The sequence below is a fragment of the Capra hircus genome, chromosome 4, assembly GCF_001704415.2.
Source record: "Capra hircus breed San Clemente chromosome 4, ASM170441v1, whole genome shotgun sequence".
NCBI lineage: Eukaryota > Metazoa > Chordata > Mammalia > Artiodactyla > Bovidae > Capra > Capra hircus.
Window position 1 is genome coordinate 27,832,496 of NC_030811.1, and position 25,566 is coordinate 27,858,061.

At 52.7% G+C, this 25,566-nt stretch overlaps 1 protein-coding gene across 1 annotated transcript in view; it reads right to left on the reverse strand.

Annotated features, from left to right (window-relative positions):
- The window catches only part of SND1 (staphylococcal nuclease and tudor domain containing 1), a 420,683-nt gene that overhangs the window by 11,139 nt on the left and 383,978 nt on the right, over positions 1 to 25,566 (reverse strand). Inside the window, exon 17 of the mRNA XM_005679432.3 lies at positions 2,842 to 3,030. Coding sequence (XP_005679489.3) covers positions 2,842 to 3,030 — 189 coding nt within the window. The remainder of the gene's footprint in view (positions 1 to 2,841; positions 3,031 to 25,566) is intronic.

Below are 25,566 nucleotides of genomic sequence, written 5' to 3' on the forward strand. Positions count from 1 at the left end.
TGGAGGGCAGGTCCCCACCCTTAGAACAAGGGCAAGCTGGGCCCACACCGACTGCGGTTGTCCCTCTGCAGAACCTGGGCAGGGAGGGGCTCACATGTCAGCCACATACCCTCTGTGACCCCTCGGTGGCCCTGGCTACAGATCCCGGGGGTCAGTGGGCAGGGAGCCCCCTCCCTCTTCTGCTCCGCACTGCTGGGTCAGCCACTTCCTGTCCTGCTCAGATCCCCTGTACCCCGGGGCCAGCTTAGTGGCAGAGGAGAGGGAGTCTCTTCTGTCCTCACCTGCCCCCCCCCACCGCCTTCCCTGCACTTCCTCCCGGGGGAGTCCAAGGTCCTCCTCCTGGCAGGCTGCGGGCCATGTGGACCGAGGTTCCACTGCATGGAACCTTTCCTTTCTAAATCCTATTTAATACCACTGCTCAGGAGGCTCTGGAGGTGGGGCTGGCGTGCGGCCAGGGTGGTGGAGGCCTGCAAGCCCGCAGTGGGGAAGCTAAGCTCAATAAAAGCCAATCGATGGCCAATCCAGGCCTGTCAAGGGCCCTGCCAAGGTACGAGTGGGGCAGGGGGTATGGGGGACAGACAGCTGCCATCTGAGGCTTCCTCTCTGGCCCTTAGACCTGCCCAGGATCCCGAGAGGAGGGGGGAGGGGGAACCCTGCAACCAGCTTCCTACAGACTGGCCTCTTCACTAAGGAGAGGAAACGGCAAGGCGCAGGGGGGATCAGACCTTGCAGGGAGGCAGCTAAATTCTCAGAGTGGGGAACACAGCATTGTTGGAGCTCCCCATTCAGACCTGCTCACATGCACATAATCACACACACCCAAGACTTCTGTGTGCCCCTGGTCTCATAAAATCTCTCGTTATTAGCTTCCTCAGCCCACAGGGACCATGATGATCTCTTAACCCCAGATGCGCCTGTCTCTCGACAGCTAAGGCAGCTCTCACGGGGTCAGCGGCGAGGCAGGCTGGGGATCCTGGGGACACCTCAGATACCAAGTTTACTGCTCCCCAGCTGACCCCCAGATTCTCCCGTCTGAGTCCAGCTAACTCAGAGGGCTGCTACAAGGCTCTGCCCACACTGTTCGCAGAGAGCAGCCCCGCCAGGAGGAGGGGGGTCAGGCTAGATTTCCCCCAGGCCTCAAGGAGGAGGGGATATGCAGGAGGGCCCCCGGAGGCGGGCGGGCCCTCGCACTGAGAGTGGTGTGCTGCATTTTAATTGGACTGGAATAAAAGCACGCAGCCTGTGTAAGTAATTAATCACTGGTAATTACTCCTCAGCACCATCACGTGGCACCAGAGAAATGATGACTTGGGTTCTTCCAGACAAATCCACTGCGTAGTAAATAGTGATGCCTGGCTCAGCACCTAAGCAAGGGGCTACGCTTTAGCCAGACTCCCTTCTCTGTCCTCTCCTTGGTCCCTCTGGGGTCTCTACTCTCAGACGGCAGAAGACTACTCAGATCTGAAGAGATGGCTTCCAGGCTCAGGTGCTGAACAGCCAGGAAGCAGGGCCAGGGGGCAGAGATACTTTTAGAATCTGGGCCTTAGAGGTGGGCGCTTGCTGAACTGTCCCCCAGCTGTTAACTGGTTCAGCCTTTGCACCACCTCTCCTCTATTCCCTACAGCGAGCAGAGGACACAGTGGGTGTCAGAGAAAGGAAACCCAAGAGGAAGTGCCTCTGCTGTAGGAGCCGAGGCTCCTGCTTCGCCATCACTCTAGGAAGACAGGCTATGATGGGAGCTGTAATGGAACCAGAACTGGGACAGAAGTGGAATCCTCCCCAGAGGCCCCATGGTGGCCTGCTCGCCCTCCAAGACGTGGGTAGTCTCTTCCACCTGTCTTGGCCTTTGGAGCCACCTCTCCCTGGAGTCCTTCCAGCTCTAGTAGGGTCGATCACCTGTCCTAATCTCTAGGGGATGAGACTAAGAGACACAGAGATCCCAGAAGTCCTCCGGCACCTGGCCCCTGGGGGAAGTGTGATGCTCTCTCATGGGAGAGGTGGGAGGAGCCAGAGGCTTCTGGGCCCCGGGGCCCCCCACTCCTTTTGGCAGGTGTCTGGGCCTTGGCTCTGAGAGGCGAGTTGTAAGCCAGATGGCTGCCCCATGGGGAAGGAAACATTTATTCCTGGAACAAATTTATGGCTCAGCACGGCTGTCCCATGAAATCCTCCTCAAGCTCTGAGAAGCCCTGACAAATTGGTGGCCGGCTGATTTATCCCCATTATCAGGGCTGAGCCGTAAGTCAATGGCGACAGGCTGTGGGGGTAGGGGCAAGGGGCTGCCGAGCCCGGCTCCCATCACCAAACCACTGGGTTCCTTAATCGTCCATTTGTTTCCAAAAGCTGCTTTCCGACCCACCCCCCTTGTCTCTTCAATGCAGTGTCTGCACAGACTGATGGGCTGTAAATCTGCTGTCCTAACAGCTTTATGCATCTCCTGGGGCAGCTTCCAAAATGGGCTTCCCTGCAGGGCAATGTGAAGGAAATTCAGACATGGGCTGCAGGCCACCCAGCCCCTCCGGGAGCACTGGAGGGTCAGGGCGGGGGAAGAAGGCCTCTGGTCTCGGGTGACCCTGGGCTCCAAGGTCACTGTCTAGGCAGCTTCTGGTGCCAGGCCCACCAGAGCCGGGGTGATGGACAGGAGTGCTCAGAGAGGGTCTGGGGCCTGCCTCAGCGTGGGGTTGCTGACGTGGGGTCTGACACCAACACCAGCCGGAGTCACTCAGTTGACGGGGGACAGAAGCCTCTGTCTGTAGTATGGAGGCAGTAGTGCTGGTGTGGAGGGAAGGGAGGGCAAGAGATGGCAGCCGCTCTTTCCCCGCCAGGCCCCATTCCACAGCCTACCTTCTCCTTTTTTTGCTTGGCGGCCTCCTCGGCAGACAGCAGGGATTTGTAGTAGGCGCTGCGCTCGGCGGTGAAGTGGACCTTGGAGAGCGCGTGCTCCACCAGCAAGACGGACAGGTTGGCGCCGTCGATGTGCAGCCAGCCGATGAAGTTGCCGGCCTTGTCCATGCTCTCCACCTCCACTTCTACCTAGGGAGCAGAAATAGGGGTGTCAGCTAGCAGCGGGAGCCTGGGGTGGGCAGGGGAGGAGAGAGGCCCCAGGGCCACTGCCGCCACGGTCACTCCACGGGCAGGAACAGCTGGAACGGTGAGTCAGAGCATGAGCTGGTGAGAGCCTCTGAGAACCCTTCACCTCAGTGCTGTGAGCTGGTCTATCTTTTCAGCTTCTTGCACCCCAGAACCACCGTTAAGGGATATGTCACTGACAAAGCAACTTCAGAACTCTCCTCTCCTCAAATCCCCTCCCCTTCCTCTTGAGCTGTGTGCGTGTTTGTGTGTGTACACAGCTAAAGGTCAGGGGTGAGTCAAGCAACACCCACTCCTCTTCAGCACCCACTGAGCCCCAGCTCAGCTAGGAAGACAGGCAAGCCTTGGGTGGAAGTGGAGAGCAAGGCAGTCCCCAAGGAGGGGAGAACCTGTGTTCTTCCTGGAAGAGCTGAATCAAGTCATGCTTAATGAAGGCAATAAAAGCAGTGGGAAGAGAGCCAGGTGAGAAGAGGCGGGAAGGGGACAGGTGGGCACAGTACACTGATGTGCAGGCGCAGTTAGGGGGTGATTCCAGCTGGAGGTTACCCCTTTGTAGGGGTGTGCTCATCGCCATCAGCCCTGACTTCCGGGCCGAGCACACTGGCTGATTCCCAGAGCCAGCAAGATCCCTGCAAAGCCCAGGGGCTCCCGGGCCTCCCCACCTGAGGGATCCCCAAGACCCAGGACCCCTGACCCAGCAAGGATGCCGCTCTACCTCATAAAGGCAATGGCCCAGGAGGAATTCCTTCTCAGCTTCTCTCCCAACCTCTTCCCCTGCTAAAGGGGCCTGTAAAAGCCTTCACTGCCAAACGTAAAAACTTGTATTCATTTAAACGGCTTCAAGCTCGATTAAGCAATAAAATGAGTGTCTAAATACCTGGGAGTTCTCTGAAGCCTGGGCAAGAGCCAGTGGCAGCTGCCGAGGACACGAACAGGAAGGAGCCGGGGTCCCGCCTTCCCAGTCCTGCTCTTTGTCCCTGCTCTGGGAGTTGCGTCCCCAGCATCTCTCCCGGCAGAGTTAGGACTCTGCCAGGTGTTCTTCCTATTTGTGAACACCCTCTTCCTACACGAAGCCCCCCGTGACCCTTTCCGGTGGAATGCAAGTTCAACAATGCCTGAAGTGGGGGTATACTGTAGAAGGGGATACGAAGAGTTTATTAGAGCTACGAAAAGAAGGTATTATACCCATCCAATCCAACTTGATTTTATTAGTGGGGAAACTGAGACACAGGGGCAGTGGGGCCAGAAAGGGGCAGAGCTGAGAGCAGAGGCCAGCCTGCTCTGCTAGCCTTTTCTCCACTGCCTCCTTGGTGCCTCCCCTCCTCTCCCAGCCCTTTCTCAAGAGCATCCTTCCTCCAGTCACACCCCTGACTTCCCCCCCACCCCCCTCCCCACACTGTCCACTGGGTTAAGGCCAGCTCCCCCCACCATTCAGAACCCTGGACCTCGCCCCTCCCTGGTGGAGCCAGGGTGGAAGTGCTGGGCTCTGCTGGGTGGGGTCCACCCCACACGGGCACCAGGCTGCTGATGGCTGGAGGAAGGGAGGACCTGTAACTGTAGATGGCAAAACTGGTCTCCCCTTTCTCTAATCCCAGCAATTAATTCACTGGGAGGACCTGTGTGTGTGGCAGAGAGCAGGTGGGCAAAATGGTACACGAGAGAGCACAAGTGCCTCAAGAGCTCGCCAGCCAGTAAATTCACTGAAGTGAGTGACAAACTGCCCGAAGAGCCCTCTGCCACCTTGCAAGTGCCCTGGGTGCTGGAGCACTGCGCGTCCCGACAGTGGGAGGGCTAACTGTGGAGGAAGAGGCTGCGGGCTTGTGGGACTCAGCCGAGAACAGGGATGGAAGAAGAATGCCCGGGAAGACGGCCTCTTCTTCATTTGCTGCGCTTTACCAAGCATGCTAAGATCAAGCGGCCGCTGAGCCCAGACGACTTCTGGGAGGAGTGGAGGACTGCCTGCCTTGTGTCTGGGGGCTCATGAGACAATGGGTAGATGGGAGTGCCGACACTGGCTCCTACCACCAATCCATGGGACTCCTTTGCATCTGGGGGCTCCCGAGACCCCTCCTCATGCCCAGCTGAAAACAAGTCAAACTGGTACAGTTCCCAGGCCCACGCCAGCGCCTCGTCTTCTTCCACTGTGTTCGTTGCCAGGTGTCCTTTTCCTAAAGCCAGGAAGGCTGCCCTGATCAAGCACGAGCCCTCCCTCCAGCCCCCAGGCTCGTGGTGGGCCGCTGCAGCTGTGACGAGAAGCCCGTGGCTTCCTCTCACACTAGGTTCCTGCGGTGGAGGAAAGAGCCTCCGAGACATGAGCTGCAGGGGCGACCAGACAGGTACAATCCGTCCCTCCTGTCAGGCGCCCAGGCTCAGACCCTGCTCGCCAACCTCTAATTCACACTTCACCCTCTGAGGCCACAAACCAGACGCCGACCTCTCAAGGCTCCTGCGGGGGAGACGCCAGCGAGTGACTAAGCAGCCACACCTGGGGCCAGCACCGCTGGGGAGCAGCCAGGCTCTCTTGGCAGGTGAGCCCTGGCTTCACACGTACCCAGCCTCTCCCTGCCGGCAATCGATACGCTAACTTGGGCTTGACAAGCCACTGGGCCCAGCCGGCCGCAGAGGAAAGAAATCTCTGGCCTTGGGCACTGTGCTGCTGCCCAATCTGTCTTGGGCTGTGGAGGGAGAGATAAAGCTGTCGCCTGTGGGTCCCCGCTTCTCCTTTTATTACAGCTGCTGCCACCACCGTAATTTCTCAGTCAAACAATGGGGCTTTAGGGAAGGTAGGCTGGTCTTAGAGGAGTGTTGGGGCTGGGCCAATGTTCCTGCTGCACCTAGGTCTCTGGGCTTCTGGCCTTGCTTGACATGCCCCAGCCTAGATGGGCAGAGGGTTCAGGGTGAAGTCTTGACTACACAGGGAGCAAACAGAGGGTGCAGTGGGCACTCCCAGGTTGGTCTACATGTTCATCTTTCATCATGTCTCTCTTTCACACTCACTGCTGAGAATTTGTGACTTGACTATAAAACTACATGGGTCCATATCTGTGACAGGCTTCCCTGGTGGCTCAAGCAGTAAAGAATCTGCCTGAAATGCAGGAGACCCAGGTTCAATCCCTGGATCAGGAAGATCCCCTGGAGAAGGAAATGGTGACCCACTCCAGTTTTCTTGCCTGGAAAATTCCATGGACAGAGGGGCCTGGTGGGCTACAGTCCATGGGGTCTCAAAGAGTTGGACAGGACTGAGCAACTAACACTTTCAGCTCTTCATATCTGTAAAAGCTCCATTAAGACTCAATCTTAAGACTCATCAAATTTTTGGTATTTTTCTAATTAAAAAGATATATACATACTCACTCTGTCTGTGATACTTATTGCTATAAAGTTACTGTGAACAAGGAATTAGGGAATCCTGAACCACTGCCTCCCGGGGAAACACAGGGTTGGTTCCTATAAGACTCCAGTTACATTTCTATCAACTTATCAATACACAACCTGCTTCGATGATGGTTTCTGTTTAAAGACACTGTATGTAATACATATTGATGATTCATTAACAATGAACTCACAGCAAGAGCGCTGTCACTCATGCCTGAATAAAGCTTATCTAACACATGGATTTTCTCCTTAAGGCGCATCACAGCCGTCCTGCACTCAGGAACACTAGACAGCACTTTAGCGCTATGCTTAGAGGCCATTTTTAACTGCAACATAAAGTGCAGAAACCCTGAAAACCTCGGTGCTAAGCAGACCTGAGTAGGACATTTGTTTGCAGGATGAGAGCTGAAACAAGAAGGCAGAGCCACTGCGTGTGCAGCCTCAGCTGGGAATGTTCTCCCTGGGAGACTCGCTGCTCTGTGCACATTCACAAATCATCCAAAAAGTTGCAGGGGTACTGACAGAGGTAACAAATTTCAGCAAGTGAGTGAACTCACAAATGTGGGCTCACTTATAATTAGGGTTTACCATATACAGATGTTGTAGCTGTTATAGTCACTAAGTTGTGTCCAACTCTTTGCAACATGCCAGGCTTCCCTGTCCTTCACTATCTCCTGAAGTTTGCTCAAGTTCATGTCCACTGAGTCAGTGATGCCATCCAAGCATCTCATCCTTCTCCTCCTGCCTTCAATCTTTCCCAGCATCAGGGTCTTTTCCAGTGAGTCGGCTCTTCACGTCAGGTTCAGCTTCAGCCCTTCCAATGAATATTCAGGATTGATTTCCTTTAGGATTGACAGGTTTGATCTCCGGTATACAGAGTATGAGCAGAAATTTCTTGCAAGTTGCCTCCAACTGCAGACAGGAATTAGGGGAGGCTCTCTCTTGTCAAGTGCACAGGAAACCTCTTTTGGTCTCTTTCTGGCTACTCCAAGTGTTGGTGAGACATTACTCATGGAGTGCGGTGTAAAGTGAGATGCGCTATATACAACGTGGCTGCCTGTCTCTTCAGCATCTTGGATGAGATGTTTCACGAAGAGACCTGGACTTTCTGTCCAGTGGCTTGGGAGGCTTCCTGCAACGGCACTGGCATCAGGGAGGTAAGGCCTTGGGTGATCACCATGGGCTGCCACAGCACCTCATGTGGGCATCTGGTGTGTACACAGGCGGGCTGATAATAGCCTTGAGGGGCTCACAGGTACATGTGGACACAAGCAATGTCAGCAACAGATGATGGCTTTCCTCACTCCCCATCCTCAACACTCATACTGAAGCCAAATGCTGGGACTTAGGAACACATGGAGCAGGGGGAAGGAGAGGCTCTGAGAAGGGGGTGCCACATGCAGGGGGTGGCTTTGTGATAACTCTGGTTAAGACAGAAGCAAGAGCCTCGATGTCTAAAGGGCAGACCAGACCCTCAGGAGCTGAAGGACACGGAGGTGCTGCCGCACTGGACATCCTGGATGCTCTGCTCACCTGCCAGCATCTCTCGTCCTCTGCTCCTGATGCTGGCAGAGTGGGAAGGGATTTTGTGGTTCTGAACTAGGCCCCGGGAGCTGAGCTCTTCCAGATTCAACACCATCTTCCTGTGACGGCTTCCCTAACCTTGGCCTGCAGTGAATTGAACACCTGGCCCGGATATCTCCCTCTGACACTCAGGGACCAGTGTAGAGCACAGAGGTTAAGACCATGGACTCCGGAGCAGAGACGTTTACTCACCATCTCCTTGACTTTTGGTGAGTCAATTACCTTGGAATTGTGATAGTACCTATCTCAAAAGATGTGTTTTGATGACTAAATGCGCCAACATAAGTATGTTAAACACTTAAAAGGGTGCTTGACACACAAATGCTTCTTCAATTATTTACTTCCTGGGGAGGCAGTTATTTCAAAATGCCCCTATTCGCCAGCTAAAATGGTGCCAGTGGTAAAGAACCTGCCTGCCAATGCTGGAGACATGAGACTTTTGTTTGATCCCTGGGTTGGGAAGAGTCCCTGGAGGAGGGCACGGCAACCCACTCCAGTATTCTTGCCTGGAGAATCAATCCCACAGACAGAGAAGCTATAGTCCATGGGATCGCAAGAAGTTGGACACTGAAGCAACTTAGCACTCACGCAGACTGTCAGCTCCAATGGGAACCAAGCTTGTTCTCCAAATCTGCCCCAGAGCTGGGTGTACTGACTGGGCCACAACACGGTACAAAGAGCATGAATCCTGCAGTCAGACAGACCTGGGCTCAAATCCTACTCTGACCATGAGTTTTTGGTGATGTACAACGGCATCCACTTCCTTCAACTCAGGGCCAGCTGACAGCAGACAGGCTAGTTGCAACCAGCAGCAGCTCTGCTTGGCTGAGCTCAATTCCCTTGGTTCTCACTCAGAGAGGTAGGTGACGGAAGAGGTGGTTAATCAGAGTGGGCAGGGGTGGGGAATCTTTCTCCACCACAGGGCCAATCAGGGGGTGTGGTCCGGCCAGCCACGCCCAGTGGGAAAGCAGCTAGACCCACTGGTCCTGGGCTGTCTGTGGGCCGGGGTAGCCAGAGGGCCCTGCTGCCTCACAGTGGGACATGTCCTCCTGCTCCCGAGCACATTAATGTGCCACTAATGAAATTGTTCTGGCTTATTTACCAAATTAATACAAACGGCACAGGCTGTTAATTTGCACGTCTCCTAATTACTGAGGAAGTGTTCCTGTCCTAGGCAGCACACACACCTCAGTTCCCACCCAGGCGGGCTGTGGTCTCACTCTTCCCGGCTGTGGCTGCGGGGAATGGGGAAGGGGAGAAAGAGAGAGGAGAAAAGAGGAGATGGGGGCAGGCTTCCAACCCAGGGAGGGAAGGCAGCGGTGGTGGCGAGCATGTTTTGTTTCTCATGGCCTTTTCCTAGTGGTTGGATTATCTTGGCCCCCGCCACAAACATATTCTCAATCCCTGCTCCACCACTCCAACTGGTCCCCTTCTTTTCTTGTCTGGATTCCGTCCAGCTTCTTAACACAGGAGCTGCTTCAGTCAAGCGGGCGGAGGGGGCTGAGTCATTCTCCCACTCCAGACAGTTGAGGCACCTTCTGCTCCGGGGAGCCATGTGGGGCCAGCCAGGTGAGGGTGGTGGGTGTGCAGGAGGTGAGAGGAGTGAAAGGCAGGCAGGGCTGATGTTCTTACAGAGAGGACGACTCACGTGCCCAGGCCCTCCCCAGCCGATCAGCCTTCTGAAAGTAACAGGTGTGTCTGGGGAAGAACACGCGAGAGCTCAGCTGGAAGACCAGAGGAAATGCCGGCCGCCTTGGGGCTTCATTTAGCTGCCCGGCCTCTCCTGCTCCAGGAGCCAAGATGGATGTCCAGTGGCTCTGAGTCTGAGGGTGACGCTGGGAACACCAAGGGCCCCTCTTGTAGCCTTCTTCATGGTAGGGCGGGGGCGGAGTGCGCTGGAGGCTGCCTCCATGAAAAGGCTAGCTTCGACAAAGCCTCCAGGGGCACTCAGGGCAAGAGAACTTGATACTGAACCAGGGAGGACGCACAGCTGGGGGTGGCATGCTCTGGCTGGTGACTTAGGGCAGCCCAAGGAGGTACAGCACAGAGGGGATTTCCGGCAAAATGCAGGAGTGGCGAGAGTCTCCCCTCCCATATTATAACCCCTCCTTCCCTTTTTGTGTACTGGGAGAACGAAAGAGAGGTAGTTTCTCCCAAGAGCCTCTCATCCTTTCTCCTGTGCAGTGCCCAAGACAGCAGAGGAAATCACTGAGCCTCAGCCCCAGAGGCTGGGAGGCCAAGGAACTCCTGTAGCACAGCCCAGGGAGGTGGCTGTCTTGGGCAGGACAGGTGATCCCAGGTAGGCAGCAGCTCAGGGCACCCCTGCCCTGAAGCATCTGGGAAGGAAGACTTCCTGCACAAGGGGGGCGAGGGGATGCTGGCTGCATGTTCCCCCCGAAGGCAGAGGAGTGCTCAGCGCTACCTCTGGGGAGGTGACATCAGGGGTCCCAGTGATAGGCAGAAGTCACCATCCTCCCCATACACTGGCTGGTCCCAGCCCTGCTTTCAGTAACCCCAAGGCCATCGGCAACAAGCCTGGAACTGGGAATAAGAGAGGAGTGAGGCTTGGATGGGGAGAAGGCTTAGAGGAACAAAGCAAAATCTTCGGACTAAACAGCCATCCAGGGACCAGCTCTGCCTCTTCTGGGCTGGGCATCCCCCTGCAGTTGCTCCGCGTGTCAGTGAGTGCTCAACCAGGTTTGTAAGGTTTTCTCTGCTCAGAACTTCTTAAGGTATGAGCTGGCATTGGGGGTGGCAGCGCTGACGGTGCACCGGTATGACTGGGAGGTGCTGAGAGAGAGAAGGGCTGGCGGGGAGGCCCTGCAGGAAGCCCAGTAGGAGCCTGTGGAGAGGGGAAGGTGGAGCTCGGGGAGAGAGGAAGAAAGGCACTCCAGCTCTCCCCCACCAACGCATCCCAAACAGAGCTTTCTGCAGGGTAGGCGAGTAGCAATCCAGAGCAATGAGTGCCACCGAGCCTCCTCTCCCGCCTCGCATGGCAGCCACGCTGCCGGCCGGGGTTGCCACCATCCCGCATACATACTGCTGTAATGTGCTCCCGCCGCCGGAGCTGTGAACTTGAAGAGACACCTCACCTTAATATAGTAGCAGCTTAACACAGCCGACTCGTCCCCTCCCCTTGCGGCCACGCGTCCACACCGATGTCTTTCAGAGATGATAAACATTAACACGACGCAATTGATAATGGAATGCTCTGGGAGCCGCAGAGGCAGTGCCTATGAAATGCCCCCTGGGCCTCATTACTGTGGGTGGGTGGCGAGGGGGCAGGCGAGGGTCCATCCCAAACTTCCCTGTGCTCCTGGAGTAGCAGGGCTCCAGCTCCTACCAGTGCATAACTAGCCAACCCCTCAACACATGCAGACCAGATGATGCATTCAAGACCAACCCACAGCGCCAACTGTTCTCTGGAAAACCTCGTTTCTGACATTTGTGCGCTGGTCTAAGCCAAGGCCCTAGGAATGCCTGCAAATCAGGCCTGGGTTGGCACAGTGGCCACGAAGCTCCTAGAAATTGAGGGTTGGCCTGAGCACTGGGTGAGACGGCCTAGCTAGGAGCTCAGGGCTTCCTTCTTTCTCTCCTGGAATACCTCAGGGGTGCAGGGTGGGATGCCAGAGGTGGGGGGCCAGGGGCAATTCCTGGTCACGCCTGAGGCAAAGAGGAGGAGCCAGGGTGATCAGCATCGCTCAGTCTGCTGGGAAATGCAAACCTGCTGACTCCAGGCCTTTGCAAGCAGTAACACAGTTTACAAACTGACGCAATCTGTTCCTTTGGTGCAGACAATAAGGAAAGCAGACTGTTCATCTTCCCAGGAAAACCCGAGGCTGCAGACTGGAGGGCGATTTAACTGTCTCTTCCTTGAGGTTCACACAGGGAGTGTGGCTGAATTGGGGGCCCTACGCCTGTGCAGGGAACCCCACTGGTATCCTTTCCCACAGGCTTCCTGAGCTTGAGGCTGGCTTTGGAAGTCCTTCTGAGAGTGGGGTGCACCTGAACGGTCCAGCTTCTCCTCGTGCTCCCAGTGATGCGGAGAAGAGCGGTCTTACCAGAGAGAGCAGTGAGGACCGCTCCTCATCCAGAGTTTACAGATAGCACCTGGAGACTTGGTCCCTTGGAGACCAGAACCCTCGGTGTGGGCCACATGGGATTCTCCCAAGCCCAGACGGAGTCCCTGAGGCTGTACCTGTGCCTTGCAGGGATTGAACTAGGGGTGAGAAGTCGAAAGCCCTCTTTCCTCAGGAGAAATTAGTGTATGACCTGTGGTGGCTCAGCGGTAAAGAATCTGCCTGTGAAGCAAGAGCTGCAGGCGACACTGGTTTGATCCCTGGGTGGGGAAGATCCCTGGAGGAGAGCATGGCAACCCACTCCAGTATTCTTGCCTGGAGAATCCCATGGACAGAGGAGCCTGGAGGGTTGCAGTCCATGGGGTTGCAAAGAGTTGGACACGACTGAAGCGACTTAGCATGCATGCATATGACTCATGGAGGAACTGTGTGAGGCTGTCAAATCTCTGACACGAAGGTAACCAAACTGGGTCACAGCTGAATGCCAGCTATGCCTCTGTAGGCCCTTACACCTTCCTGATGTCAAGGTCTGTGCGGGGGCAGGTATACTCTGCTTTGTGGATCTAGACTCTCAGGCTTTACCTGAACCACCGTGGATTTCTGTGCGGACCCACACTTCGCCTTTATAAAGCACCCACGGTGGCACTGTTACCCCCCAAAATAAAGTCTTCCACTGTTTTCATTGTTTCCCCATCTATTTGCCATGAAGTGATGGGACCGGATGCCATAATCCTAGTTTTTTAAATGCTAAATTTTAAGCCAGGTTTTTCACTCTCCTCTTTCACTTTCATCAAGAGGCTCTTCAGTTCCTCTTTGCTTTCTGCCATAAGGGTGGTGTCATCTGCGTATCTGAGGTTATTGATATTTCTCCCGGTAATCTTGATCCCAGCTTGTGCTTCATCTAGCCCAGCATTTCACAAGATGTACTCTGCCTATAAGTTAAATGAGCAGGGTGACAATATACAGCCTTGAAGTACTCCTTTCCCTATTTGGAACCAGTCTGTTGTTCCATGTCCAGTTCTAACTGTTGCTTCTTGACCTGCACACAGATTTCTCAGGAGGCAGGTCAGGTGGTCTGGTATTCCCATCTCTTCAAGAATTTTCTACAGTTTGTTGTGATCCACACAGTCAAAGGCTCTGGCATAGTTAATAAAGCAAAAGTAGATGTTTTTCTGGAACTCTTTTGCCTTTTCTATGATCCAGTGGATGTTGGCAATTTGATCTCTGGTTCCTCTGCATTTTCTAAATCCAGCTTGAACATCTGGAAGTTCATGGTTCACATACTGTTGAAGCCTGGCTTGGAGAATTTTGAACATTACATTGTAGTATGTGAGATAAGCGCAATTGTGCGTTAGTTTGAGCATTCTTTGGCATTGCCTTTCTTTGGGACTGGAATGAAAACTGATCTTTTCCATATTTTTGGGCTCCAAATCACTGCAGATGGTGACTGCAGCCATTAAAAGATGCTTGCTCCATGGAAGAAAAGCTATGACCAACCTAGACAGCATATTAAAAACAGACATTACTTTGCCAACAAAGGTCCATCTAGTTATGGCTATGGTTTTTCCAATAGTCATGTATGGATGTGAGAGCTGGACTATAAAGAAAGCTGAGCACTGCAGAATTGATGCTTTTGTACTGGTGGTGTTGGAAAAGACTCTTCAGAGTCCCTTGGACTGTAAGGAGACCCAACCAGTCAATCATAAAGGAAATGAGTCCTGAATATTCATTGGAAGGACTGATGCTGAGGCTGAAACTCCAATACTTTGGCCACCTGAGGTGAAGAACTGACTCATTTGAAAAGACCCTGATGCTGGGAAAGATGGAAGGTGGGAGGAGAAGGGGACGACAGAGGATGAGATGGTTGGATGGTGTCACGACGTGATGGGCATGAGTTTGTGTAGGCTCCAGGAGTTGGTGATGGATAGGGAAGCCTGGCATGCTGCAGTCCGTGGGGTCGCAAAAAGCTCAACACAACTGAGTGACTGAACTGAACTGAACGGTGGCATTAGTGATTAATTCTTTTCCTTCCACCCTGGAGAAAAAGAACCTGGCTCTAGGGAATTCTCTGGTGGTCTGGGGGTTAGGACTCTGCGCCCTCATTGCCAAAGGCTGGGGGGGTCAATCTCTGGTTGGAGAACTAAGATCCTGCAAGCCCTTGGTGTGGCAAAAAAAAAAAAAAAAAAAAAAGGACCTGGCTGTAGATCACACTCTCTTGCTTTCTCGGGCACCTGTCTCTATCAGTCACCTTTTCCTCTAATCACCACCTGACTCCCTTTCTATCAGCATCTACCTCTTTGTCTATAAATCTCACTCATCCTAGAAAACCTAGCTCTGACCTCGCATCCCATCCAGTCAACCTTTCTCTCTTAACCCAGGGACCTCTTTCCCTTCACCTCCATCCACTCCTCCATCTCACACAGCCGATCGACATTCCAACGTGATTATCACTTCAAAGGTCACTCAAGACCTCTTAATCGCCATTTTATTAACTTCTTCTCAGGTATCTGACAAAGCTAAGCCTTCTATTTCGAAGCTCTTTTTTAAGGCCTCTGTGATTCCCAACCTTCTGCATGCTTTCTTAGTTTCAGCTGTGAATTCTCTCCCACCAACACGCCCCCTGAATATGGACATTCCCTGGGGGGCCACCTGAAGCTACGGACAGTCCCTGTATTGCACAGCTCAGTTATGTGACACCATCACTCCTATTTCCAGCCCAGACCGCTCTTCAGGACTTACCTCCATCATATACATTTCAAATTTAACAAGCCCAATCCTGAATCCACTGTCTTCACTATAAAATCTGCACTTCCACCTGTGTTTCTTGTCTCACTCAGAGCGAGCAGCTTAGAAATCATCCTGGACTCCTTTCACATTCACAGTCAACCTCCAGGTCACAGTGGTCCTACTTCATAAACACCTCTTGAATTGTCCCCCTCTTCGTCCATCCTGCCACTCCTTGAGTTCAGGTCCTGGCTTTGGGGGAACACTCCCTGCCCCTAGCCTCACCACTTCCCAATCGCCCCCCTGTGATGCCGCAGGGTGTGGCTTATCATAGGCAGTGCAGCTCTGTGGTTAGCCAGACCATCGGGGTTCACATCCTGCTCTCCTACTTACCAGCTGTGTGGTCTCGAGTGGGTCACTTAACCTCACTGGGTCTAAGTTTTCTCCTATTTGTCAAATGGGCATCATAATGGCACTTACCTCAAAGGGTTTTATTAAAGAATAAACAAACTGACCCAAATCAAACACTTAAGAGATGTTTGGCATATAGGACGTTCTCAGTAGATGTTGTCACTTTTCAAAAAAAAAAAAAACCCCAACAAACAAATCGGATCACCTTTTCCTTTGCCAAAATCCTTTCCTTAATTCTCTGCTGAAGTTCAAATTCCTCAGCACAGCAGAGGATCAATTCCTTATAAAACTGGGTTGTTGCTGGTCTCACCTTCCAACCATTCTGGCCCTCATTATTTTGGAGTCATGCCAAACCAACTCCAGCTTCACACAGGTGCTTCATCCCAGGCCTCTGGGCAGGCCACTCCCCCTGGCTGGAACACTTCTTCCTATTGCTACATCTGTGAGCTCCGACTCAACCTATCCACCAAGCGTCTACACACTCGGACCACACCTTTATACACTTGATGCTTTTCCTCACAGCACCTTTTTCACACCAATATTAACTGTAGCATTCATTGTGGGCATTTATTAACGGCTTGTTGTTGTCCAGTCGCTCAGTCATGTCCGACTCTTTGTGACCCCAGGAACTGTAGCAGGCCAGGCTCCTCTGTCCATGGTGCATAGTAGGCACACAATAGATGTCCTAGCCTCTCCACATCACTGGGACAGAAAAGTTCCCCTGTCTTTGGGCAAGTCCACCGGCACCCGACTGACGGGAAAAGGCCTGTTTCCAGAACCCTTCTAAGGTGACAGGGTGTTCATTCCCACAGTGGGTCTACTCACAGAGGAGCTCAGAGGGGCACAAACCGGCTTCAGCCCATGATGACTCAGAGGCACCTGGACGTCACCTGGAGCAGAAGGGGCTGTTTCGCACCTGCTGTGCCGGCACTGACTACAACCGGAGCGAGGCCGGGTGCCTCTATCTGGGCAGCACAGGCAGCAGCTGTGTGCACCTCCCCAGCCTCTTCCACACCCCCTGCTCCTGGCCACCCTCCCCGAGCCAGGCAGGGACGAGAAGCCGAGCAGATGGAAGACAGCTAGAGGAGGAACTACGAGGACAGGGCGAGGCCCCGGGCCACCCTCAGGGGCTAAATCCTCCAAGCCAGGGGCTGGGTGTGCTGGTTGGGCCGTGGTAGCCTGAGGGAACGTCTGAGCACAGGGCTGAGAAACCCTCAAGGTCTCTGGCCCTTCTAGGAGAGCAGGGACACTTCCGAGAAAAGTCAACAGCAGCTGGAATGGAGGAACCTGGGGTGTGGACAGGAAGCCAATGCCTCATTCAGCCAGGTCAGAGCTATCAGAACTGGGCTGTGGTTGGGGGGGCCCTCCGGGGTTGGACTGGGATAGGAGTGTGTGCGCTGATGGAAGGGACACGGGGCTTCTCCTCTTTCATCATCACCTGGTCTCTAGGCAACAGTGCCACAGACACCAATCCGTCTTGCAAGCCAGAAGAAGGCACCAGAGAGAAGGACCTGAACAGACAGAAATTCCACACTGGCAGCTAAGGACCAGGCAGTTTACTCATTCCATTGCACTCAATACAAGAAACGGCAAACAATCTCACAGAAACACAGAAAGCCCATCTTTCCCGATGAATGTCAGATCCAGCGCATGAAAAGACAGCTGGAGGCACTGTCCCCAGAGGAAGATGCCCTGCCCTGTGCCCCCTTCCTTTCCTCCTCACGTCTCCCTCACCATCCAGCTGGCTCAGAAGGTACCATCTCCTCTGGGCTCCTCTCAAGCAGCCCCCCAATCCTGGAGTCACCAGATCCTTCCTTAAGTCCATCCGGCCTTCACCTGACAATCACGAAGCCTGGCCCTGCTTGCTGAGCCTGCCAGGCAGCGCATCGTGTGTGTGCTGTGTGCCATCACCCACGGGCCAGCAGTCCTGCTGACCTGCACCCCTGGACGGGCCTCAGAGAAAGAGCCCTGTCCTCTCTCCCCACTAAGGAGCTGCTCTCTCAGGCCCAGTAGAGAGGAGATATGGGCATTTTGGGGCACCACGTCTGAGGCACATTCACAAACTCTGTTCAAACCACTTGTAACTTTAAGTTCAGTAAATCTGGCTGTTACCTCTTGTAACACAGTAAGGAAAATAATACCCCATGCAATGCTATAGAGCCCCAGCACCTGCAGTCTTTGGGTCCTGGCAGTGCTGGTTTGAGAGGGCTGTCCTTTTGTGTGCTCACCCTCCTGTCACGTGGGGAAACTGAATTACTGCTCTGTAGGACTGGGAGGCTGGAAGAAGCACAAGCTAGAATTAAGATTGCCGGGAGAAATATCAATAACCTCAGATATGCAGATGACACCACCTGTATGGCAGAAAATGAAGAGGAACTAAAAAGCCTCTTGATGAAAGTGAAAGAGTAAAGTGAAAAAGTTGGCTTAAAGCTCAACATTCAGAAAACGAAGATCATGGCATCTGGTCCCATCACTTCATGGGAAATAGATGGGGAGACAGTGGAAACAGTGTCAGACTTTATTTTTGGGGGCTCCAAAATCACTGCAGATGGTGACTGCAGCCATGAAATTAAAAGACGCTTACTCCTTGGAAGGAAAGTTATGATCAACCTAGATAGCATATTGAAAAGCAGAGACATTACTTTGCCAACAAAGGTCCGTCTAGTCAAGGCTATGGTTTTTGCAGTGGTCATGTATGGATGTGAGAGTTGGACTGTGAAGAAGGCTGAGCACCGAAGAATTGATGCTTTTGAACTGTGTTGTTGGAGAAGACTCTTGAGAGTCCCTTGGACTGCAAGGAGATCCAATCAGTCCATCCTAAAGGAGATCAGCCCTGGGTGTTCACTGGAAGGACTGATGCTAAAGCTGAAACTCCAATACTTTGGCCACCTCATGCGAAGAGTTGACTCATTGGAAAAGACCCTGATGCTGGGAGAGATTGGGGGCAGGAGGAGAAGGGGACGACAGAGGATGAGATGGCTGGATGGCATCACTGACTTGATGGACATGAGTTTGAGTGAACTCCGGGAGTTGGTGATAGACAGGGAGGCCTGGCGTGCTGCAACTCATAGGGTTGCAAAGAGTCGGACATGACTGAGCGACTGAACTGAACTGAACTGAGGACTGGGAGGGCCTGTGATCTCTCTGGCCAGTCAGTAATGCAAAGAAAAGCCCATGAGTAAAAGCCCCCCATTATAAGGTCTGGGTGCATACAGCTGGAGACTGGGATAAATGCAGCCATCCAGAGCCCAGACCCACCCGGTTAATGACCCTGGTCCCTGCCCTCTTCTGTGAGTTGAGGCCGAGCTTCCTCACTGCAAATGATGATTTAAAAATGGCATGGCTTACACCGTCAAAGTGGAGCTTTCATAGGCCCTAAGCCCTCCCAAACTCCCTGGGCAGGGCTGGAGTTGGCACCCAGAGTCTGCTGGGTTTTGGTCTGCAGCCAGGCCCCAGTTGCCTCTGCTCAAAGGCAGGCTGGGAGTGATGGGCACGGGTGGTCTAAGTACTCTGCTCCTCCACATTGGAACCACAGTCCTTCTCCACTGGCACAGCCTCGTGATGCTGTCCTGGGCCTTGTAATCAACTCCGGCAAGTTTCCTAAGCCACAGGAGTAAGATCGGATGCAAGAGAGCATGAAATATGAGCGATAGGAAAGGACAATATGTAGGATGGGTCAGCAGCTTGTTGTTGACATGGCTCTCTGTCCTCTTAATGGGAGCCAGGGTCCCATTAATCACAATTATTTCTCTCTCTCCCATTTCAACCAAACATCCCCAGTGCAATTCAGCTTAACGAGGTCCCAGGAGCTTGCGGGTAGCCTCCCAGAGCTACCATTTGCCCAGGCTGATGGTGCCCTATTCTGGGGCAGGGAGGAGCTGTCCTGTGTCCCCCTCAATGGGGCCACAGCAGCCTCATTCGCCCTGATGCACCTCCCAGCCTGGCCGCACTAAGCAGAATTCCACTGACGACTGCTCTCTGCTCTATGTGGGGAGCGCTCCTCCAAGATAGCTGTGTTCTGAAGTGGAGACAGGATAAGAAAACCTTTACTCTCTCCAGCTAAGATTTCCCAGAAGTCGCAATTAAGGTTTTAAAGAGAATGTCCGACTTGGAGAAGCACAGTGAGCCTGACCTTTGCCTAAGCCTAACTGCCTGCTGAAGGCTGCTCTGATGGAGGTCAGGCTACTGCTGCCAGCGTGCCTTCTCCCACTGTGGACGGACTTTCCGCTGCAGCGCCCTCAGAAAAAAGCTTCACGGCTCCTGCCGTGCCACTCAGTGTAAACACCATTTACGAATTTGATTTCTTTTAAAGCTATTTGGAGGTGCTCTCAATGGCCCACTGCTCCTGAGCTGCCACCTGGAGCCAGTGGGCAGGGAAACGGAGAGGGGGGAGGTCAGGAGCAGCAGAAAGGAAGGGGAAGACCAGCTCCATCCTCTGTCTTAATGTTGCTCTCACAGGGACGACTCAGGGAGGCTGGAGAGAAAAAGGAGGCTAGGAGGAGATTCTGAGCATCTTGTACCTTCTTAGAGAGTATATGAGCCAGAGCTCACACCCCATCTCCCCAACCTCCTGGCCTCTAACTTCCTGCCAAGGACCTGTGATCCTGGCCCAGCTCATCTGCCTGCTGTGTGAGCTGCCTGACCCCACCTGGCCTCCTGTAGCCCTGCCTGTCTCTGAGGCCACGACTCTGCATCACAGCTGTAAAAGCCAGAAAAGCAGCAACCTCTGCGCAGCCAAGGGAGGCGCGGAGTGGCAGAGCCCACTCAGAGAGATGTCAGCTCATTCACCAGGACAGGAATGCTAAGGCAACCTGCTTCGGGAAGTCTCTGCTGACTGTAAAGGGGCGACCTCACACCACTTCTGTGTTCCAGGAAGTCTGCCCTGATTGACTCTTCCTAACAAAGAACTCCGTCTGAGTGCCTTTGGGCTCCCCTCGTGGCTCAGACGGGAGAGAATCCACTTACAATGTAGGAGAACCCGGGTTTGATCCCTGGGTTGGGAAGATCACCTGAAGAAGGGCATGGCTGCCCACTCCAGCATTCCTGCCTGAAGAATCCCATGGACAGAGGAGTCTGGTGGGCTTGAGCTACAGTCCATGGGGTCACAAAGAGTGGGACGTGACTGAGCAACTAACACTTTCAGTTTGGATCTGTCCTGAATCAACTGCTCGACTCATCAACCCATGAGCTTTGGCACTATGGTCTCTGAATGAGGCTGTAGGCCTGTTACCTTTCAACTGACTCTCAGTTCCCACAGCCTGTGCTGAGCAGCAGGATTCCAGGCAGTGCTGGAAGGTGTTTGATGGAGAATCTGTTGTTTCCGGCGGCACCTTCTACATGGCCATATCCTGGCTGCTATGGGAGCTTCCCCCACAGAGACAGCTTCCAGGCCAGGCAGCAGAAAACACAGGTTTAAGCTCTAATGGGGTACAAGGTACCCTGCAAGGGGAGGTCACTGCAGTTTAGCCTTGCATCTCTGGACAGATCCAGTGGGGCTGGAGAAGGATTAGGGCTGCCCAGTTGAGCTGATTAAAGAGATGACAAAGTCCAGAAGTGATCAGGATTCTTCAAAATGGGGAGACAAACAAATGCTAAAGGAACTGAAACGGATAATAAACATTAAGGATGCGTAAAGAGACCTAGGAATTACTGTCATCAATTGATCAAGAAATAGTTACTTGGAATCTACTAAGTAGAAAAGCATTGTATTAGATCCAAAAGCACTGCAGTAGATCCAAATGGAGAGAAAAAATAATAATAATTTCTGTCTTCAAAGAACTTAAGTGGGGAAGACACAGTGAAGCCACATCACAGCAACTCAAGAGAGAATGCCACATGACCATCCAGCAGTAGCACAGACAGCAGGTACTGGAGGGGTTCAGAAAAGCCAACTCTGGAGGGCTGGAGAGTCAGGACACACTCCTCGGAGGGGAGGGGCTGGGCATTAAAGGATGGGCGATGCATCACAGGTGGGGACAGGGCAAATACCTGCTAGTGTGCAGACTGACTTGGGCCACACTTATGAAAACAATGGGTGACTGGTTGTGGAGGAGCTGGAAGGAGGGTAGAATTTCAGGATAGAAAGGGATGCTGAAGTCAGTGGAGGTGCAGCAGATATTAAGAGGGAAGAGAGAGAAGGGATGTTGGAGACAGCAGAGGCCATGAGGAGGTACACGCCGCTTAGGAGAAGACCTCACTAGAGTGACCTGGAGGGACAGGGCAACTCTCCTGACACACAGGTCTAGGACAGCTAAGTCACGGGTGGATGCTATACATTCTCAGGGAGGCAGAAAGGAAAGAAAAGACAGGAACCTAAAGAGGAAGCGCAAAACCCCATCAGAGTCGTGCTGGCTGGGAGGCAAGAAGGAGAAAAATGAGATGGAGCGTCTCTTCATGGACCACAGTGACCAGAATCGGAATCACTGGGGAGACAGGATGCAGAAGGAGGGGACAAAGGCACATGTCCCAGCCCGGACCAGGCTTGGTCCATTAGCCAGAGTGTTCATTCCTTCCCTGCAAGAGAGACAGCAAAACGCTCTGTGCCTAGTCCTAACTTTACCCATCTGCCTGGATCCCAGCATTTTCTCCCGTTATAGGAGACCTCACACACTGGCAGAACTAACCCGCAGTTACGAGTGAAGCTCTGGAGCCCAGTCTACCTGGGTTCAAATTCAGCTTCTGCCCTCTAGTAACCCTGGGTGAGTTATTTTAAGCCTATGCTTCAGTTTCTCCAAACTGTAACCTGGGAGTAACAAAATGGAATAACTCACTCATAAGGAAAACGTGAGGTTTAAATGAAGCAGCGCTCAGAATAACATCTGACACACAGTAAACACTCAATAAATGTTGGCTCTTCCTATTGGGTCAAGAACTTGGAGTGAGAAGACAAATAATTTTTTTTTTCTTCACTGCCCTGGGCGGCTTGTGGGATCTTAGTTCCCCAACCAGGGATCAAACCTGCACCCCTGCAGTGGAAGCACGGAGTCTTAACCACTGGACCGCCCCGGAAGCTCCCAGAAACACATTTTAATTGCATCCAGGTCACAGTGTGACCAAACTCTAGTTCTCTAAGGGAAAAATTAGGGGCCTTTGGCCAATATACAGTCTAGCTTGGGCCAAGCCCTGGCAGGGCTTGTGTGACCTCTAGAGCCACACGGGGGCTTTCCTTTGAGATAGGAGGGGATCTGGACTGCAGGTGCTGAGCTCAGCCTGGTGCCCTGGCAGATGCCCCCTTCAGCTGAACCAGCAAAGCCTTCAGACCTGGTGGAAAATGTGGATTTGCTTTTCTAGGTTCATCTCCTACCACCTCCAATTCCTCTCCTGCTTACTACTTGGACTCCTTGATCCAAGCAGATAATACTATGTGTTCCATAAACAGACATGGCAGTGTTGAAGCTCTGTGCCCAGGCACACGCTGTCTGTGGCACAATTTCCATTTCCTAATTTCTGCTCTTCTTCCTTAATAACAGGCATCCTTTTAGTACAGGCTTACAGATTGTGCCCTCTCTCACTGGTCACACCACTGAGATTCAGCTGAGACTTCTGAGCAGGACTTCTAAGAAAGTAATCTGCTCTTGCTGGGCTTTCTCCCTTTCTCTTGGCATCCTGTCAGGAAGGAAGATATGAATGGTTGGAGCTCCATGGCCACCATGGATCTCGGGAATGGAATCCACGTGTTAAGGAGAGTGGAGCAGGGCGATGAAGGGGCTTGGACCCCTGCTGACGCTGGGAGTTGCTGGACCTGTTCAGGACTGCCTATGTCCAGACTTTTTCTTTTAACAAGAAAGAAGTAAAGTTAGAAGGATAGCAACGATAACCCTGTTTGCGAGACAGCAAAAGAGACACAGATGTATAGAACAGTCTTTTGGACTCTGTGGGAGAGGGCGAGGGTGGGATGATTTGGGAGAATGGCATTGAAACGTGTATTATCGTATGTGAAACAGATCGCCAGTCCAGGTTCAATGCATAAAACAGGGTGCTCAGGGCTGGTGCATTGGGATGAACCAGAGGGATGGGATGGGGAGGGAGGTGGGAGGGGGGTTCAGATGGGAAACACATGTACACCCGTGGTGGATTCATGTCAATGTATAGCAAAACCACTACAATACTGTAAAGTAATTAGCTTCCAATTAAAATAAATAAATTTATATAAAAAAGATGTAAACTTTAAACTTGTTTAAGCAAATGTGGTCTATATTAGCTGCTGCTGCTGCTAAGTCGCTTGAGTCGTGTCCGACTCTGTGCGCTCCTAACTGATACACTGGTCTCTTTCTCCGAAATCCACGTCCTTCTTCTACCCTTGGCGTGGTCGATGCCTACTTATCCTTCAAAAATCAGTGCAAGCGATACTTCCTTCAGGAAGTCTTTTCTGAATCCCCGGCTGTACTCTGAGAGAATCCTGTGAGTTGCAGAGCACGTATCACCCTGTACTCAGTTGTTGAGCCCTTGAGCCTGCCAACTCCTTGATGGCAAAAAACACAGCTTACTTGACTTTGTGGTCCCAATTCCTAGCCCGGCACCTGACACAGTGGAAAGTCAGTAGATGTTTAGTAAATGAATTAAATGAAAAGAAAATCCAGATGCCAATCACTGGCACTCATCTATTGATTTGTCTTGGCTTTTAAGGCTGTTTGATTCAAAGGACATAAGAGGAAGATTATTGAAGAGAAACAAGGCCTTTCTTTCCTTTATTACTGATCCAAACACAGTCCCTGCATATAGTATCTGGGGCAGAGGCTTGCTCTGAGGACCTGCCACATTATGGCTGTACCTTTCTAGCTACTGCCCTGCATATAGGTTCTATCGGACAGTCAGGCTGGGCAGGGCGCAGATCACACATGCCCCAGGCAAGAAGGGACTGCAGTTTCCATTTCTACATCTGAAGGAAAGGCCGACAGTTCCTTATCAGAGGGAAGAAGTGAAGTGAAGTGAAGTGAAGTGAAGTGAAGTCGCTCAGTTGTGTCCAACTCTTTGTGACCCCATGGACTGTAGTCTACCAGGCTCCTCCGTCCCTGGGATTCTCTAGGCAGGAATACTGGAGTGGGTTGCCATTTCCTTCTCCAGGAGATCTTTCCAACCCAGGGATCGAACCTGGGTCTCCCGTATTGCAGGCAGATGCTTTACCATCTGAGCCACCAGGGAAGCAGGAAGGGAATTAATATTTATTGGGCAACTGCCGTGTGCAACACACTGAATTAGGTTCACCGTTGTGCCTGTTGCCTTAGTTAATCCTCACAACCTTTTTATGCAGTGGTTTTTAGTCTCACTTTTCTGATAAGGAAATGAAGGCTCAGAGAGGTTAAAGAAATTATCCAAGGTCATTTGGTAACTACAGAAGCTAGACTTGAATCCCGTCCTGCTTAAATGCAGAGCCCGGCTCTCGTCACTAACCAGTGGGCTGAACAGTCAGTGACCTCCAGGAGAGTGGCACTCCCAGACGTCTAAGAGGTTTCTGGAGCCTTGACCCAGGGAGTGGGAAGCCCGTTAGGGGCTGGGAAGGGGTGAGGAAGGCAGGATGAGAAAGGCCCGAAGTGGACCTGGGAGAGGAGGCACTCATCTTCCTCTGCTCTCGGGCCGAGGGGTGATGAGTCAGTAGAGAGAAAGAAAGCCGTTAAGAAAGCCAAGACTGCCCCCCCCCCCCGCCCCACCCCTGTACAGATCTGCCCAAGCTTGTCTTCCCAGGGATCCCATGCTGAGCATTCCAGTCAGTGGTGTTCTGGGCTCATTACCCTCTGGGGTTCGTTGCATCTCTCCTCTGCTGGCTGCTCAGCATGAGCCCAGCAGTGGGGAACTCATCACCACCTCCCCTATTGACTGGGAGAGCCATGGGCCGTAACCCACTCTCTTGGGCCTGCCTGTGGAGGTGGTCAGGCTAGAGCACCTCCCTGCTGTGTGAGTCCAGTAGGGTGCAGGTGGTGGAGAAGGTAAGATGAAGGATAAGGTTAGCCTGGCACACCTTCCTGCCCGCCTGTCTCCCAAGCCCCCGACTGAATCTGCCTTTTTAGTCCTCTTACTGAAACAAAATCCTTCTGGCTTCCCCAATTGAAAACTAAGTTTATAATTGAAAAGCCCAGAGAATCTACTGCTGTGGAGATGAGGAAATTTAAAACTCATAACCATCCTGCAGGCCAATAGATCAGGCAGATATCCATCCTATTAGAATAACTCTCCACTGTAGATATCCATCTTATTAAAGCAAATGGTTAAGAAAGCCTGTCCCCACATCAGAGACGCTGTGTATGGTTCTCTGCTCACCTTCTGCGTACATTCATCAGCCCATTTTGTCTCCTCGGCTGAAATCGGCCTC